Source organism: Centruroides sculpturatus, unplaced genomic scaffold (assembly GCF_000671375.1).
Source record: "Centruroides sculpturatus isolate CEXI.00-Female unplaced genomic scaffold, Cexi_2.0 scaffold845, whole genome shotgun sequence".
Classification (NCBI taxonomy): domain Eukaryota; kingdom Metazoa; phylum Arthropoda; class Arachnida; order Scorpiones; family Buthidae; genus Centruroides; species Centruroides sculpturatus.
The window spans coordinates 73,461-85,632 of record NW_019385150.1 but is presented as its reverse complement, the minus strand read 5'-3'; the positions used below and the strand labels follow the sequence as shown (position 1 = coordinate 85,632).

At 35.2% G+C, this 12,172-nt stretch overlaps 2 protein-coding genes and 1 pseudogene across 2 annotated transcripts in view; 2 read left to right on the top strand and 1 right to left on the bottom strand.

The window, feature by feature from the left end:
* LOC111635473 (solute carrier family 35 member B1-like) overlaps positions 1–12,172 on the bottom strand; it is a 47,690-nt gene that overhangs the window by 25,609 nt on the left and 9,909 nt on the right. The window contains exon 2 of the mRNA XM_023380441.1: positions 3,080–3,177. Within this exon, the coding sequence (XP_023236209.1) occupies positions 3,080–3,177 (98 nt within the window). The remainder of the gene's footprint in view (positions 1–3,079; positions 3,178–12,172) is intronic.
* LOC111635474 lies at positions 9,656–10,532 on the top strand (annotated as a pseudogene).
* Positions 10,532–10,944, top strand: LOC111635476. Its single transcript, XM_023380444.1, has one exon. The coding sequence runs from the start codon at positions 10,535–10,537 to the stop codon at positions 10,913–10,915; it is 381 nt and encodes a 126-aa protein (XP_023236212.1). The 5' UTR covers positions 10,532–10,534; the 3' UTR covers positions 10,916–10,944.

Below are 12,172 nucleotides of genomic sequence, written 5' to 3'. Positions count from 1 at the left end.
GATGACTGCTGTAACTCAATGACAAAATTTGGGTCTCATCACATGGCAGTGATTCTTCTGAAAAGAAATGTTGACCATGCAAATAGTGATAGGGATGTAAGTCAAAGTGATTTAAAGTTTGATTGACTTGACTGTAAAGTGTATTCAAAACCAGGATTTGATTTTTGATCATTTGTTTTGAATATAACACAAGTGTCATTCATTATTATTATTATATGTAGCACATCTCATATACTGATTCCTAAAAATCCTGATAATTAACTAACAAAAATAAATACAATAAACATCAAATTATAAAAGAAATTTAATACAGATTATATCATGTATTAGTGGCGTGATTGTGCTGTGCACTTGCCAGTTTTCCTATAGAGAAGCATTTGAAAATCTTCAGGTATACTAAATAATCTGCACCAGAATGTTAAAATATGAAGTATAAATTGCATCTTTACCAGAGGCTGATCAACCTCCAGTCTAATAAATGGATTAGATATGGATCTTGGTAGACAGATGTAAAATACCATAACTGAAAGGATATTTGTTAGTCAACATCAATCACTAAATCCCAACTTAAGTGATCTTTTTTTCTTTCCAGCTAAAGAAAACCTTCTGTCATCTAAGCTTCAAATCAAAAAGCAACTGAAATAGACAAAATTGGATGCAGCAATAGTGGAACAATATTGTTTTCAGCATTGAAGCCAAGTTTGAGGTTTGCACCAGAAGCAACAAAAAGATCTGAAAAAGACATGCATCCTTTCATTTTGAGTACAGTCGACCCTCCTATAACGTGCGTTCCTATAACGACAATTCCTATAATGTAGTGAAAAAATTGTAGCAACATACGTATAAAGGAGCTCCTAAAACGACGTCGCCGACTCGTTTCACGACAAGATTGATAGAATCTGGACCAATAGTGGATGAGCAGCCGAACTTCTTTCCTCCGCCCTGCGCCACGCTACGGAGCAGCTAAATTGATTTTGCTATCGTCTGTATAGTATTATATATAAATTATATATAAATTAGGTACTGTACATATAATTATATATTAACTTATTGTAACTTTATTATAATTAAATATATAATTTCCGCCGTCTAGCGTGGCGCCACGCTACGGAGATTTTAAGCAATAAGTTGAGTTTATTATCATCTGTACAGTATGTAAATTAGGTACTGTAAGTCTAATACAGCACTAATTTTATACATTTCTTGTGAAAGAAACACTTCTTATTCAATGGCCATAAAAATTATTTATATTAATGATGTCTGCAAAGGTCAAGTTATTTTTCTGCGAAAAATTATTTATCAGAAATCGCGGCCACCGTTTCGTGTGCTGTTCCGTGACGAAAACAAGCTTTGAACAACGGCGTAGTCGAATGGTGCACACTCGGTAAGTAATCCTATAATTTTTTGTTTATAGCATAATTTATACAGATTATTCCCAAAAAATTATACGTATTTTGGAAATGTTGAGTGGAATTAGTCTAGAATCGGTTAATTTTATAGAAGAAAACCTTTCAAACAGCCTTAGTCCGTAAAGTTCACACCTATCGGGCTGCGATTGGCTCATGTATTTAATCATTCCTACAACGTAAAATTCGATTAGCGTGGAATGTATCTAAGCGTTATAGGGGGGTCTACTGTAATTTTGCAAAAAAGTTTCCAGCAAGTATTGTGGAATGGGGTTGCATGAGTACTCAAGGTGTCAGCATTCTGTATTTTACCAATGAAACAGCGAATGCAGAAGAATATCAGTAAATCCTTCTTCCATACCTAAAAAATTATAAAACTCAAATGTAATTTTCTGACAGTATGATGCAAATAGCCATACTGTCAAAATAATGAGCATATGACTTGCAAGAAACAACATTAATATGTTGAATTTCTCACATTGAAAATTGACATGGAAACATGAAAATAATTCTGCAGAAATAATTTCAACAGACTGTGACTGGCTTACATCAAAAAATCCAGGAAGTCTGAAATGAAATAATTCAAGATGAGCATCAGGCTCTCATTAAGGCAATGTGTGAATATATAAATGCAATAATACAAAAAGGTGATTGTTCAAGATATTTTTTGTCAATCAATGCTAGAGGTGTCCAAAGTTTTTTGGTCACTTATGCTTTCTTCAAGTATTTATTTCTTTAAAATTTATGCAAGCATTTGTATTTTTATTGTGTTATTTATGTTAATGAATATCATGATTTAACAGAGAACAATTTTTGTAAAACAATTCATTGTTTTTTCCTTTATTATATTCAAAGAATAACAGAGTCTAAAATCAAGTGAATTAGGGTGGATCAAATGAAAATGGAACAGTAGCCAGCCACAGCAGTAGCCATTATTTATTTTCAAATGTAATCACCAAAATTACACAAGCACTTGTTCCACTGTTGCACCAAGTGGTGAATACCTTGTTCGTAGAAAGAGTTTGGCTGAGATTGAAACCAGTTTCGAACAGTGTCCATGACTTCGCTGTCTGATTGAAAACATCAACCCCGCAATGCTTTTTTTAGTAGACCAAAGATGTGAAACTCACATGGTGAAAGGTCGGGGCTGTATGGTGGGTGTTCCAACCCACTCCACCGAAAGTTCACAAGCATGCTCAAAGTGCAAGTGGCTGTATGTGGCCGTGAGTTGTCGTCGAGCAAAAGCACTCAGAGGACAATGAAAACAGTGTATGGAGAACACTGTTTTCATTGTCCTCTGCACTTTACGAACTCCAACACCCTCTGCCGCTAAAAAACAAATAAAACCGCATTGCTCTTCTTTAGTCACAAACATGATGCAGACTGATTGCCTGCCAGACGACATTCCTGGCTGACTGCAAGCTCATACCATGTGGTTGCACGTGCTTACCAAGAGTGAGTCTATTCCTGAATAGGGTTTCTCCTCTTTCACCTCCCACTCTACATCAACACACAGTTTTTTTTACACTCACATACACATACACCGAATTATGACCACTGTTCTGTTTTAATTTGATCCACCCTTATATCTATCAATTAAATATATATGCAAGATTTTCCTAAAATTTCAATCTAGGATATATTTACATACAAAATATAAAGAATTTACTTACTTATTTTTGCAAATATTGCATTAATAATACATTGAAAGCATACAAGAGTCAGTGTAAAGGTAAATTTTTCATCTTCTTCACCATATTTACTTCGAGTTCTAAAAAATGCGATAAATTTTAAAACATTATCAAAATATAACTCTTAATAGTACTTGTAAAAAAGGTATCAAGAAATACTTTACAATGTACTGTACTTAATATTCAGGCTTAATTTTGTTAATTTTTAATTTATTCAATTTAAAAATAACTACAATTAATTACATTAACTATAACAACACTTCCAAACCTAAAATCCAGAGAGAAGAACAAAAACATTCATTGAAGAACAAACATTTTCAACCTTTACAAAGGCTTCAGGTTCTACTGGTGGAATGAAAATTGAACAAAAAACAGAATTTAAATAACATTCATTGTGTATGAACTTTGCATGTGCAGGAATGTAGTAATAAGCTATGAACTAAAAATGAATACAAAAGAAAAAACAACACATACAAAAAAATTCGGTTTGGAAGTGTTGTTATATTACATATAATCAGTTCAGGATAGTGTTTCTAAATTACATTAAAACCTACTTTTACGTATAGAATTAAAAAATTCATAAAGAAAAGTTTTAGTTGCTATAAATAATTTTATGCAACTCCAATTTCATATAACATGTTTCTGTGAAAGTTTGATAATATCTTAACTGATAAATTGCAGTATTTATGTAAAAATTCTCTTAACATAAGTAATCTCTTTGAAGGTTTGTTAAAACAAGTTTGTAATAAAACTGAAGATGGCTGAAAAGCTGAAAATTTTTTTTGATAAATAAAGTACAGTTGTCCCTTGATAATCTGACAGGTATGGGACCAAAGGTGTGTCAGATTACCAAAAGTGTCCGGATTACCGAAAATAATTACATATTTCGCATTGTTTTGCTAGCAGTAACTTACAATATTCTCTACTCCAACTGTTCGAACAGAACTGCTCACATAAAACACACGAAATGTGTGTCATCGAGTAAGAATTGGATGGGGAGATTCACATCGCGACATGCTTCTGTGCAAGCAGACACGTAACGGGGACGGGTACCTTGACGGGAGGTGCGTCGGACTACTGAGCATGTCGGATTAAAAAACGTCGGACTATAGAGGGACAACTGTAGTTGGTTATCTTAACAAGAAATGTGAAAGAACTTTTATTATTATAACAGCGGCAAGATTTGTGGATTTCAAAGATTATCTATATTTCAGACAACATAATATCTATATTATTGTGTACTAGACATCATCTTAACATGCCTCAAAAATATAATTATTTTAATTGTAGAGGTGCTTTCTTATAGCTAACAAATACTGGTTGTTATGTACTTATGTATCGTTCCAGGTTTAGAGTTGTGCAAAGAATGAATTGTTTATCTGTTGGCAAATTACTTCAACAACTTATTAGTTACTTTGACCAAGATATTGAATAACTTGCAGATTTTACATTCTTGTACTTACACTATATGGTGTTCAAAAAGACAAAAAAAAAAAAAAAAAACTTGCAGATTATTTCCATTAAGATAATAAAAATAGAAAACAAAAAAATGCAAATGCTGTAACAAAAATCATTTTGTTAAATGAAAACAGATTGACACACAAAAAACACCCATATAATAATGCTATTATTTGCAATTAGGGCATGATGAAAAAAAATACAGAAAATCCCGATTTTTTATGTGAATTCAAATATATGTGAGAGTCAGGTTTTAGAGGCCATTATTTTTAAAGAAATTAGCGGTAAAAAGAATGTTTTTATTTTTGACTAAAACATATTTTATTTCGGAGAGAAGTTAAACAAAGAAAGAATGTAGCTTCCGTCATTTTCAAAAAAGAGGAAGTTGAACTTCCTTTAGACGGCTGACTTGTGAGATGATTCAGATGTGGCCTTTGCACATGTTACTTGGCTGCCTGAAGAAGCCGCTATAAAATGGGCTTTTTTTCTGCCATTCCAAGCAGTTCAACAAGGTACGAACATGCCATAGGAAGTAGTCTCTCAAGAAGAGAAGATTGCCATACATATAGAAGTCTTATATATTTTAATAGTGCATACACAAATGCTATGATTTCAAACTTCTCCCATGTCCCGAATGGAAAGATAATCAAAGACAAGAATAAGCTTCATATTTTGAAGATAGTATAATCACATTAGATTTATGTAAACTCTCTCTTGTGTATAGGTTGATTTAGATTAAGTTAGATAGCTGATTTTTCTCTCTGCAAGATAGGTTCAGAATATATCATTTGTAATCCCATTAATTGTATTATTATTTTGTTTGATTCAATTAAATATTTTTGTTATTTGTTTAAATATGGTCTCATTTATGACTATAACCCATGCCTAAGTCTACTCCACTTACTCATGTCCCTCCCACTTGATATTCCTCTAAAAATAGACATATAAGCATGCCTAACACTATATCTAGGCTGGTGTCAGGAAAAACAACTTCTAGGGGTTCCTTACAGACCCTTGTTTCTCATTCAAGTCTTGGGAAGTCATCCTTTTAGATGACCGTGGACTAATCTCATGATAAGCTGCTGATTAAGTGGTACAAGAGTGCATTCCAACGCTGTATCCCTGGCTAGCCCCTCACATATATATTTTAAATAAAATAAAAAATAAAGCATAATTATAACAGATTTATTAATCTGAATGATTCGTTTTAATTCTCTATGACTTTCCTTTGGGCTTTCAAGTTTGGAAATCTCTTAAATAACTATTTTCCATGTCATGAGCAAAAAACTTTACACTGATGATAAATTTCAGAATTGTTCTCATATGAAAGAAGAGAATGATTCTGATAAGAATACTCTGGTCAGAGATGACAGAACTGCCAGATGCCTTTAAGTAGGGAATCTACTATGTATTTGTCTTATGTGACTTCTATCCTGGCCTAAAACATTATAAAATGGAACAAGTTTAATCTTGAAACCAAGAGTTTTGTGTTATAAAAGTATTTCCCCCCCCCTTTTTTTATAATAAAGTCATCTATTCATCAAACCTACAATGGGAATAACTGGTAATGAGGAATGGGACCTAACATAATTAGAACAGACCATTCATGAAAAATCCTTAGAGCTGCCACAAACTATGGGAGGCGTACGCTCAGTCACGCTCCAAAGTCCCACCTTTTTCTCATAAGGCTACGAGCCATTTTTGCTAGGTAAGCTACGCGGGCAAACTATACAACATTTGCTTGCATAAAAGTGCTGCATCATGGGAGATTAGTGACTAGTGTTGCTACCAGGCCGGTTATTAAATTCATAGTCCAGTAAAGATAATTCACTACTCATCATACCGGAATTACTAAAAAATTACATACCAGAACCATTTACAGTGGGATCACATAAAAAGATCGATAAACAAACGTTTTTGAACCTGAAGCAGAGCCCAGATGGGGTTCGAAAATGTTTATCAATCTTTTTACGTGATCACACCGTAAATGGTTCTGGTAAGTAATTTTTTATGGTCCATATCAGTGCTGCCGTTTCTAGGGTCATTTCAACCTTTCAGGGTTCTGGGTAAATATATTTAGGGTAAATCTAGGGTAACACTGCCCTGTGATCTGATGCTTTTATTGTAGAAGTTTTTATTGTACACTTGTAAAAGAAATCTATGTCAGATTTGATTTCAGTAATGACAATTTTTCATATCTGCTTTTGCTTGAACCTGAAAATTCGGAAAATTGAACAGTGAGGTTTTTGGAGCCATTGTTTAAAAAGTTTAAAAATGTTAAGGTTGATTTACAAGTTGTAGACAATGAATGGCATAAACAAGCCCTACTTAACTTGGAGTCAAAATGTCATACTGTCAGATCCTACTTGTCAGAAATACTTAACTTAAAAAATGCTGCTGGAGAGTTTGTTTCAAAAACCTGGAAAAATTGTTGAGGTTATTGATATTACAGTAGAACCTCGAAAACTTGGCCTAATGTGGACCAAAGGGTGGCCGAGTTTGTGAAAATGCCGGGTTATCGGGAATGGGTTAAAAAAAATAAGTACGAATGTTTCCTCAGAAAATACTGTACTGTACTTGTATGTATTGTTTACTTGAGAATATAACAGAGAATAAACTGCCCAAATACCCTTAAACGAAGGAAAAGTACATCCTTTATGAAGGCATAGAACCTTTACTACATAAAAATGAAAATTAATGAATACACTGTGTACAGTAATTTACCTGATAAGACAGATCTCAGAAAAATACTTTATGAGAGCTTTTATACTTTTATAAAGCTGTCTATAATGAAAATTAATTAACTAAGGATTTTTTTGCCCTGCCAGGGTGTGGCCAAGTTATCCGGAGTGCCGGGTTATCGAGAGCCGAGTTTTCGAGGTTCTACTGTACCAGCTTCCAATGCATCTGTTGAGTGAATATTTAGTCAGCTACATTTGTTTAAGACATTGCACAGATATTCTTTGAAAACTGAAACAATTTGTAACCTAATGCATGCACAGTCCAGTATTAAAAAAATATTGTTTCATTTGAACCTTCAAAATGAATGTTAAAATGCAAATATATATGTAAATACAGTAAATGAATTTTTAAAACTGATCATTTACATATTAAAGTATGCTTGAAATTAAGTGAATAACTTATTTAATTTTCTATCTTCAGATAAGATACGCAACACATGTGAAGCCCTGGAAATAGCCCTCCCCCAAAAAGGGAAAATATGTAAAAATTTGTTATGTTAAATCGTCAGGAAAGTAAATATATAAGTGTCGAATCGGCGACACCCGACTTTGACGTCGATGCTCATCAAAAGTTGACCGAAAAACCAAAATTTAGATGTAAAAAGAAAAAAATTTAAAATATTTAAGACGCAGTTTAGAAAGCAAAACGAAACTAGATAAAAAAATGACTAGATGAGCGAAGGTGTCATAGTCAACAATTAAACGCGATCGGATTCGAAAAGATGGTGTCGGATAAACCATCTCCAGTCGACCTTTTCCACGAACTTAACGAAGCTCCATTTACACCTGGAGTCAGTTGGATGGCCAATTGGAAAACGGTGATGTAAGATCTATCCAATTGACAAGGAGTCGATCGCAAAAATCCTATAAAAACGCAAAATTCAAGGACAGCAGGACTTTTCTACTTGATTTCTACTTCCACCAAGACTTCCACCTATACTTCTGTTGTATTCGTGTATCTCCATCTTTCGTGCATCGACTTTCGAGACATCGAACTTTTTTTCTCCTCAACACTGTCCAGGGGCCCCTACGACGACGCACAAGATCACCGCCGAAATTCTCAACAACGCAAGACCAGCACCGAAGCCTAAAAATTGTGTAAGCATATTCGTCCGAAATAAACAGTTTACCTTTGTAAACACTTGTCTTTGCTGCCTTTACAAACCGCCACCCACATACGCTAAGACCTTAGACCATCCCGACGGTAGGGAATAAAAATCCCCCCAATCGGCGTTCTTACACACATGTTGAAAGTGAATTAATTAAAATTAAGTTAAATAATTGCACTCATTAGACTTATGGATATATTTTATTATTTAAAAGACCATTTTTCTCATTTATCAAATTTGGATTACCAAACTAAAACATCAATTATTTCCATATCAAATGTAAATTAATATCACCTACGACATTTTAGTTATTAAGATTTTTAAAAACAACGAATTAAGAATTGTTCCGATTATTATTTTATGATAATAGTAGAGATCCGCATCATAGAATCATTCTTATTATTATTTTTTTTTTATCTGAACATGAGTTCGATGATGGTCAGTCAAGCTTGGAGGGTTTTCTCAATCTAGGGTAATCTGGGGTAAAATGAAGGTGCCGTCAGGGTAGTTCCACCAGAAGCAGGTGGCAGCACTGGTCCAGATTAAATACAAAATGATGATGATTCCGTGTTCAGAAGCTAAAAGCTCTCTTAATTGTGTTAGTCTGGAATACCTCTTGTTCTTTTTGTAGTAGTCCACATGACTTGAATTCCATTGATATGGATTGGCTATAGAATAAATATTTTATTATAACCTAAACTTGTAATCAGTCAGTTTTCGTTCCAAACTTGGAAACAGCATGGGAAAAACATTCCTGCTAGTTAAGCCTAACTAGTTGGGCTTAACTAGCTGAAAATATTTATGTACAACATTTATACTATTTTCTTTTCAATTCTTCTTAGACACTTGAGAACATGATCATGATGCAGTCATCCATTTTCCCTGCTTTCTCTTGCTAGTGTGACTGCTCTATCTGTTGAATTCTGTCAACAGTGAGTGTGTTGTAACGTTGTGACTTATCTGTGTAACTTGATCTGAGTGTCGGGTCAAGAGTGAACATTGCAACATACCTTTTGGGAGTTGGGGAGAGTTCTTAGTGTAGTCGTCACCCCAGTCGGTTGTATCGAGATGGAATAAAGTTAATTGTTGATTAACTACGTGTTTTTTATGTACAACAGTGTTGAAAACAAAAGCGATATAAAAGTGGCAACGAGGATTAAGATAAAGACTTACCAGCAGAAATTACAATTCGAGATCAAAAGCCAGAAATGTCGATCCCAGGAACATCAACCAGTGCAGTTCGTTTCGAGCCATTCAGGATGGACAGCCAGTGGAAAACTTACAAGGACCGCTTTAATTTTTGCTTGAAGGCAAACCACATTGAAAATGACCAAGATAAGTGTGCTTTATTTTTTACTGTGTGCGGTGAAACTCTATATAAACTTGTAGTAACACTCATAGCCCCGAAAGAAACGACCACAAGTTAACTTTAATGAAGTACTTAACGCTCTTGATAGTCATTTTAACCCGAAACCTAGTGAAATCGTCGAATTGTTCAAATTTAACCAGAGGTTGCAAAAACCAGGAGAGAGTATCAACAACTATGTCGCGGAACTACGGAAAATTGCAATGAATTGCAACTTTGGTGCCTCACTAGAGCGTATGTTAAGAGATAGGCTAGTGACTGGTTTAAGGGATAAAGGAATACAACACGTGTTATTGGCAAAAACGGACACTACTTATAAGGCCATTTTGGATGCAGCATTGGCAGCAGAGGCAGCATCTAAAGATGTTAGCCAGCTTGGGTCAAACGGACACAACGCCCAAGTGTATAACTTAAAGGCGGACTACAAGAGAAAGAACGAGTTGGCCGTATTACGCTGTTTTCGATGCACCGGAAGTCATAACCCGAATAATTGCAGATTTGCTCAGGTAATCTGTAAATTCTGCGGAAATAAGGGACACATAAAAAAAGCATGTATCACAAAACAAAAGAGTGGAGGAAGAAAAATTCCAAACCAAGGAAGAAACCAAATTGGACCACAACGGAAAGAGGTATCCAGCCAGAGAGCCAAAGTGCACCGAATTGAGGAATATAAAAATTTAACATCGAAGCATCTCTATTCAAAATACGTGGAAGTAGGATACCACCCTTAAAAATTTTAATCAATATTGAAAATATACCAGTCATGATGGAAATTGATTCAGGGGCTGGGTACATTGTAGTGAGTGAACAGACCTTAAAAGAAATTAAAATCCAGCGAGACAAGTTAGAACCGGGAGAAGTCAAATTACAGACATGGGCAGATCAGAATCTGGAGGTAGTGGGCACTACAATGGTGAGTGTACAATTTAGAGGAAGAGTTATGAATCTATCATTGTTAGTGATTAAAGGAAATGGACCAGGACTTGTTGGAAGAAATTGGTTTCAACCATTAGGAATCAGAACAGAGGGACTATATCACCAACATGATGCAGAAGATCTGATACAAGAATTCCAGCATTTATTCAATAATTCAGAAATGGGTCTATTTAGAGACGAGGCAGTCAGTTTAGCGATAAATAAATAAGCTAAGCCTATTTTTATGCGGGCAAGACAGGTTCCTTTTGCATTGAGAACAAGGTAGAACAAGAGTTAATTCGACTTCATCAGTTAGAAGTTCTAACTGGTTCTATAACTCCTAAGTGGGCCACTCCTTTGGTACCCATTGCAAAACCAGATGGAAGTGTACGTTTATGTGGAGATTAGAAATAGATAAATAAATAAAACTCACGCCAAAATTGTATAGCTTCTTGATAAAAAGCACTGAGTTCAGTGTTAATATGATTTTTCTTATATCGCAAGTACTTTCGATGAGTATTATATCATCGTCCTCAGGTGAAAAAAGAACAAATTTGAAAATTAGAACGTGCAGAGTGTTCCAAGTAGAAAACAAAAAATTTTTCTTGTCAATTTCTAAATTATAACGTTCGGTAAATCCGTTGGTCACATGCAACAAGTTTTTGCAAGCGTTCGAAATATCTTAAATCCACACGACTAGCAGTGCATGCGTTGAGGAGTGATCGTACTAATTGTGCGACTCTTGGCGCTTTTTGCTGTTTAAACGCTGGTATAAAGTAACCCATATTTCGGGCAAGTCGAGTGTGGGGACATTGCATGCGTCTGTGGTCATTGTAAGGAGCGCTTCCCAAATAAATGTAATTCTTCTGTTGTTACAGCTTCTGAGCAACGCTGTTTTTGACCATAACGGGTTATAGCCCTGCTATAGAACTTTTCTGGCAAGCTCTGTGGTCTGTCTTCCTTTGTTTATATCATCCTGATGTTCTGCGATACAGCAAGCAAGCATTCTTGTCGTTGCCCCTATATACTTCTCAATTGTCCCCGTTACTGGATTTTCCAGTTGCACTGCGTATATTCCCGATTTTTCTAAGACGTCGACTTTATCCCGATCATTGCATATACTCCTGCGTAGGTTGGGTAGGGTAGTTAAAGGAAGAGTAAAGCTGTATCGCCGGAAAATACGGCTAATAAGTATGGACGGTGCTCCTAGGTACGGCAGTGCTGATTGTACTCTAGACATTTCTTTTTTGCTATGTAGTGTGGTAAACGGGAAAAGGGAATCTTTTACCCTACGTAGTACATGCGTAAATTTGGCACTTGTGAATCCAGCGTGATGTACTGCCGTTCTTACGATTTCCAGTTCGACTTTTATTAGAGCTTGCGATGAGGGAAGTAGCATCGCTCTTCTGATGAGAGCCGCTATGGCGGAATTGACATACCGCGATGGTTGAAATGCATCAGCTGGAATGATATAGGGGACTATGTT

What these genes read in the sequence shown, in the direction of transcription:
- LOC111635476 (XM_023380444.1), top strand. Translation starts at nt 10,535, where the DNA reads ATGATGGAAATTGATTCAGGGGCTGGGTACATTGTAGTGAGTGAACAG.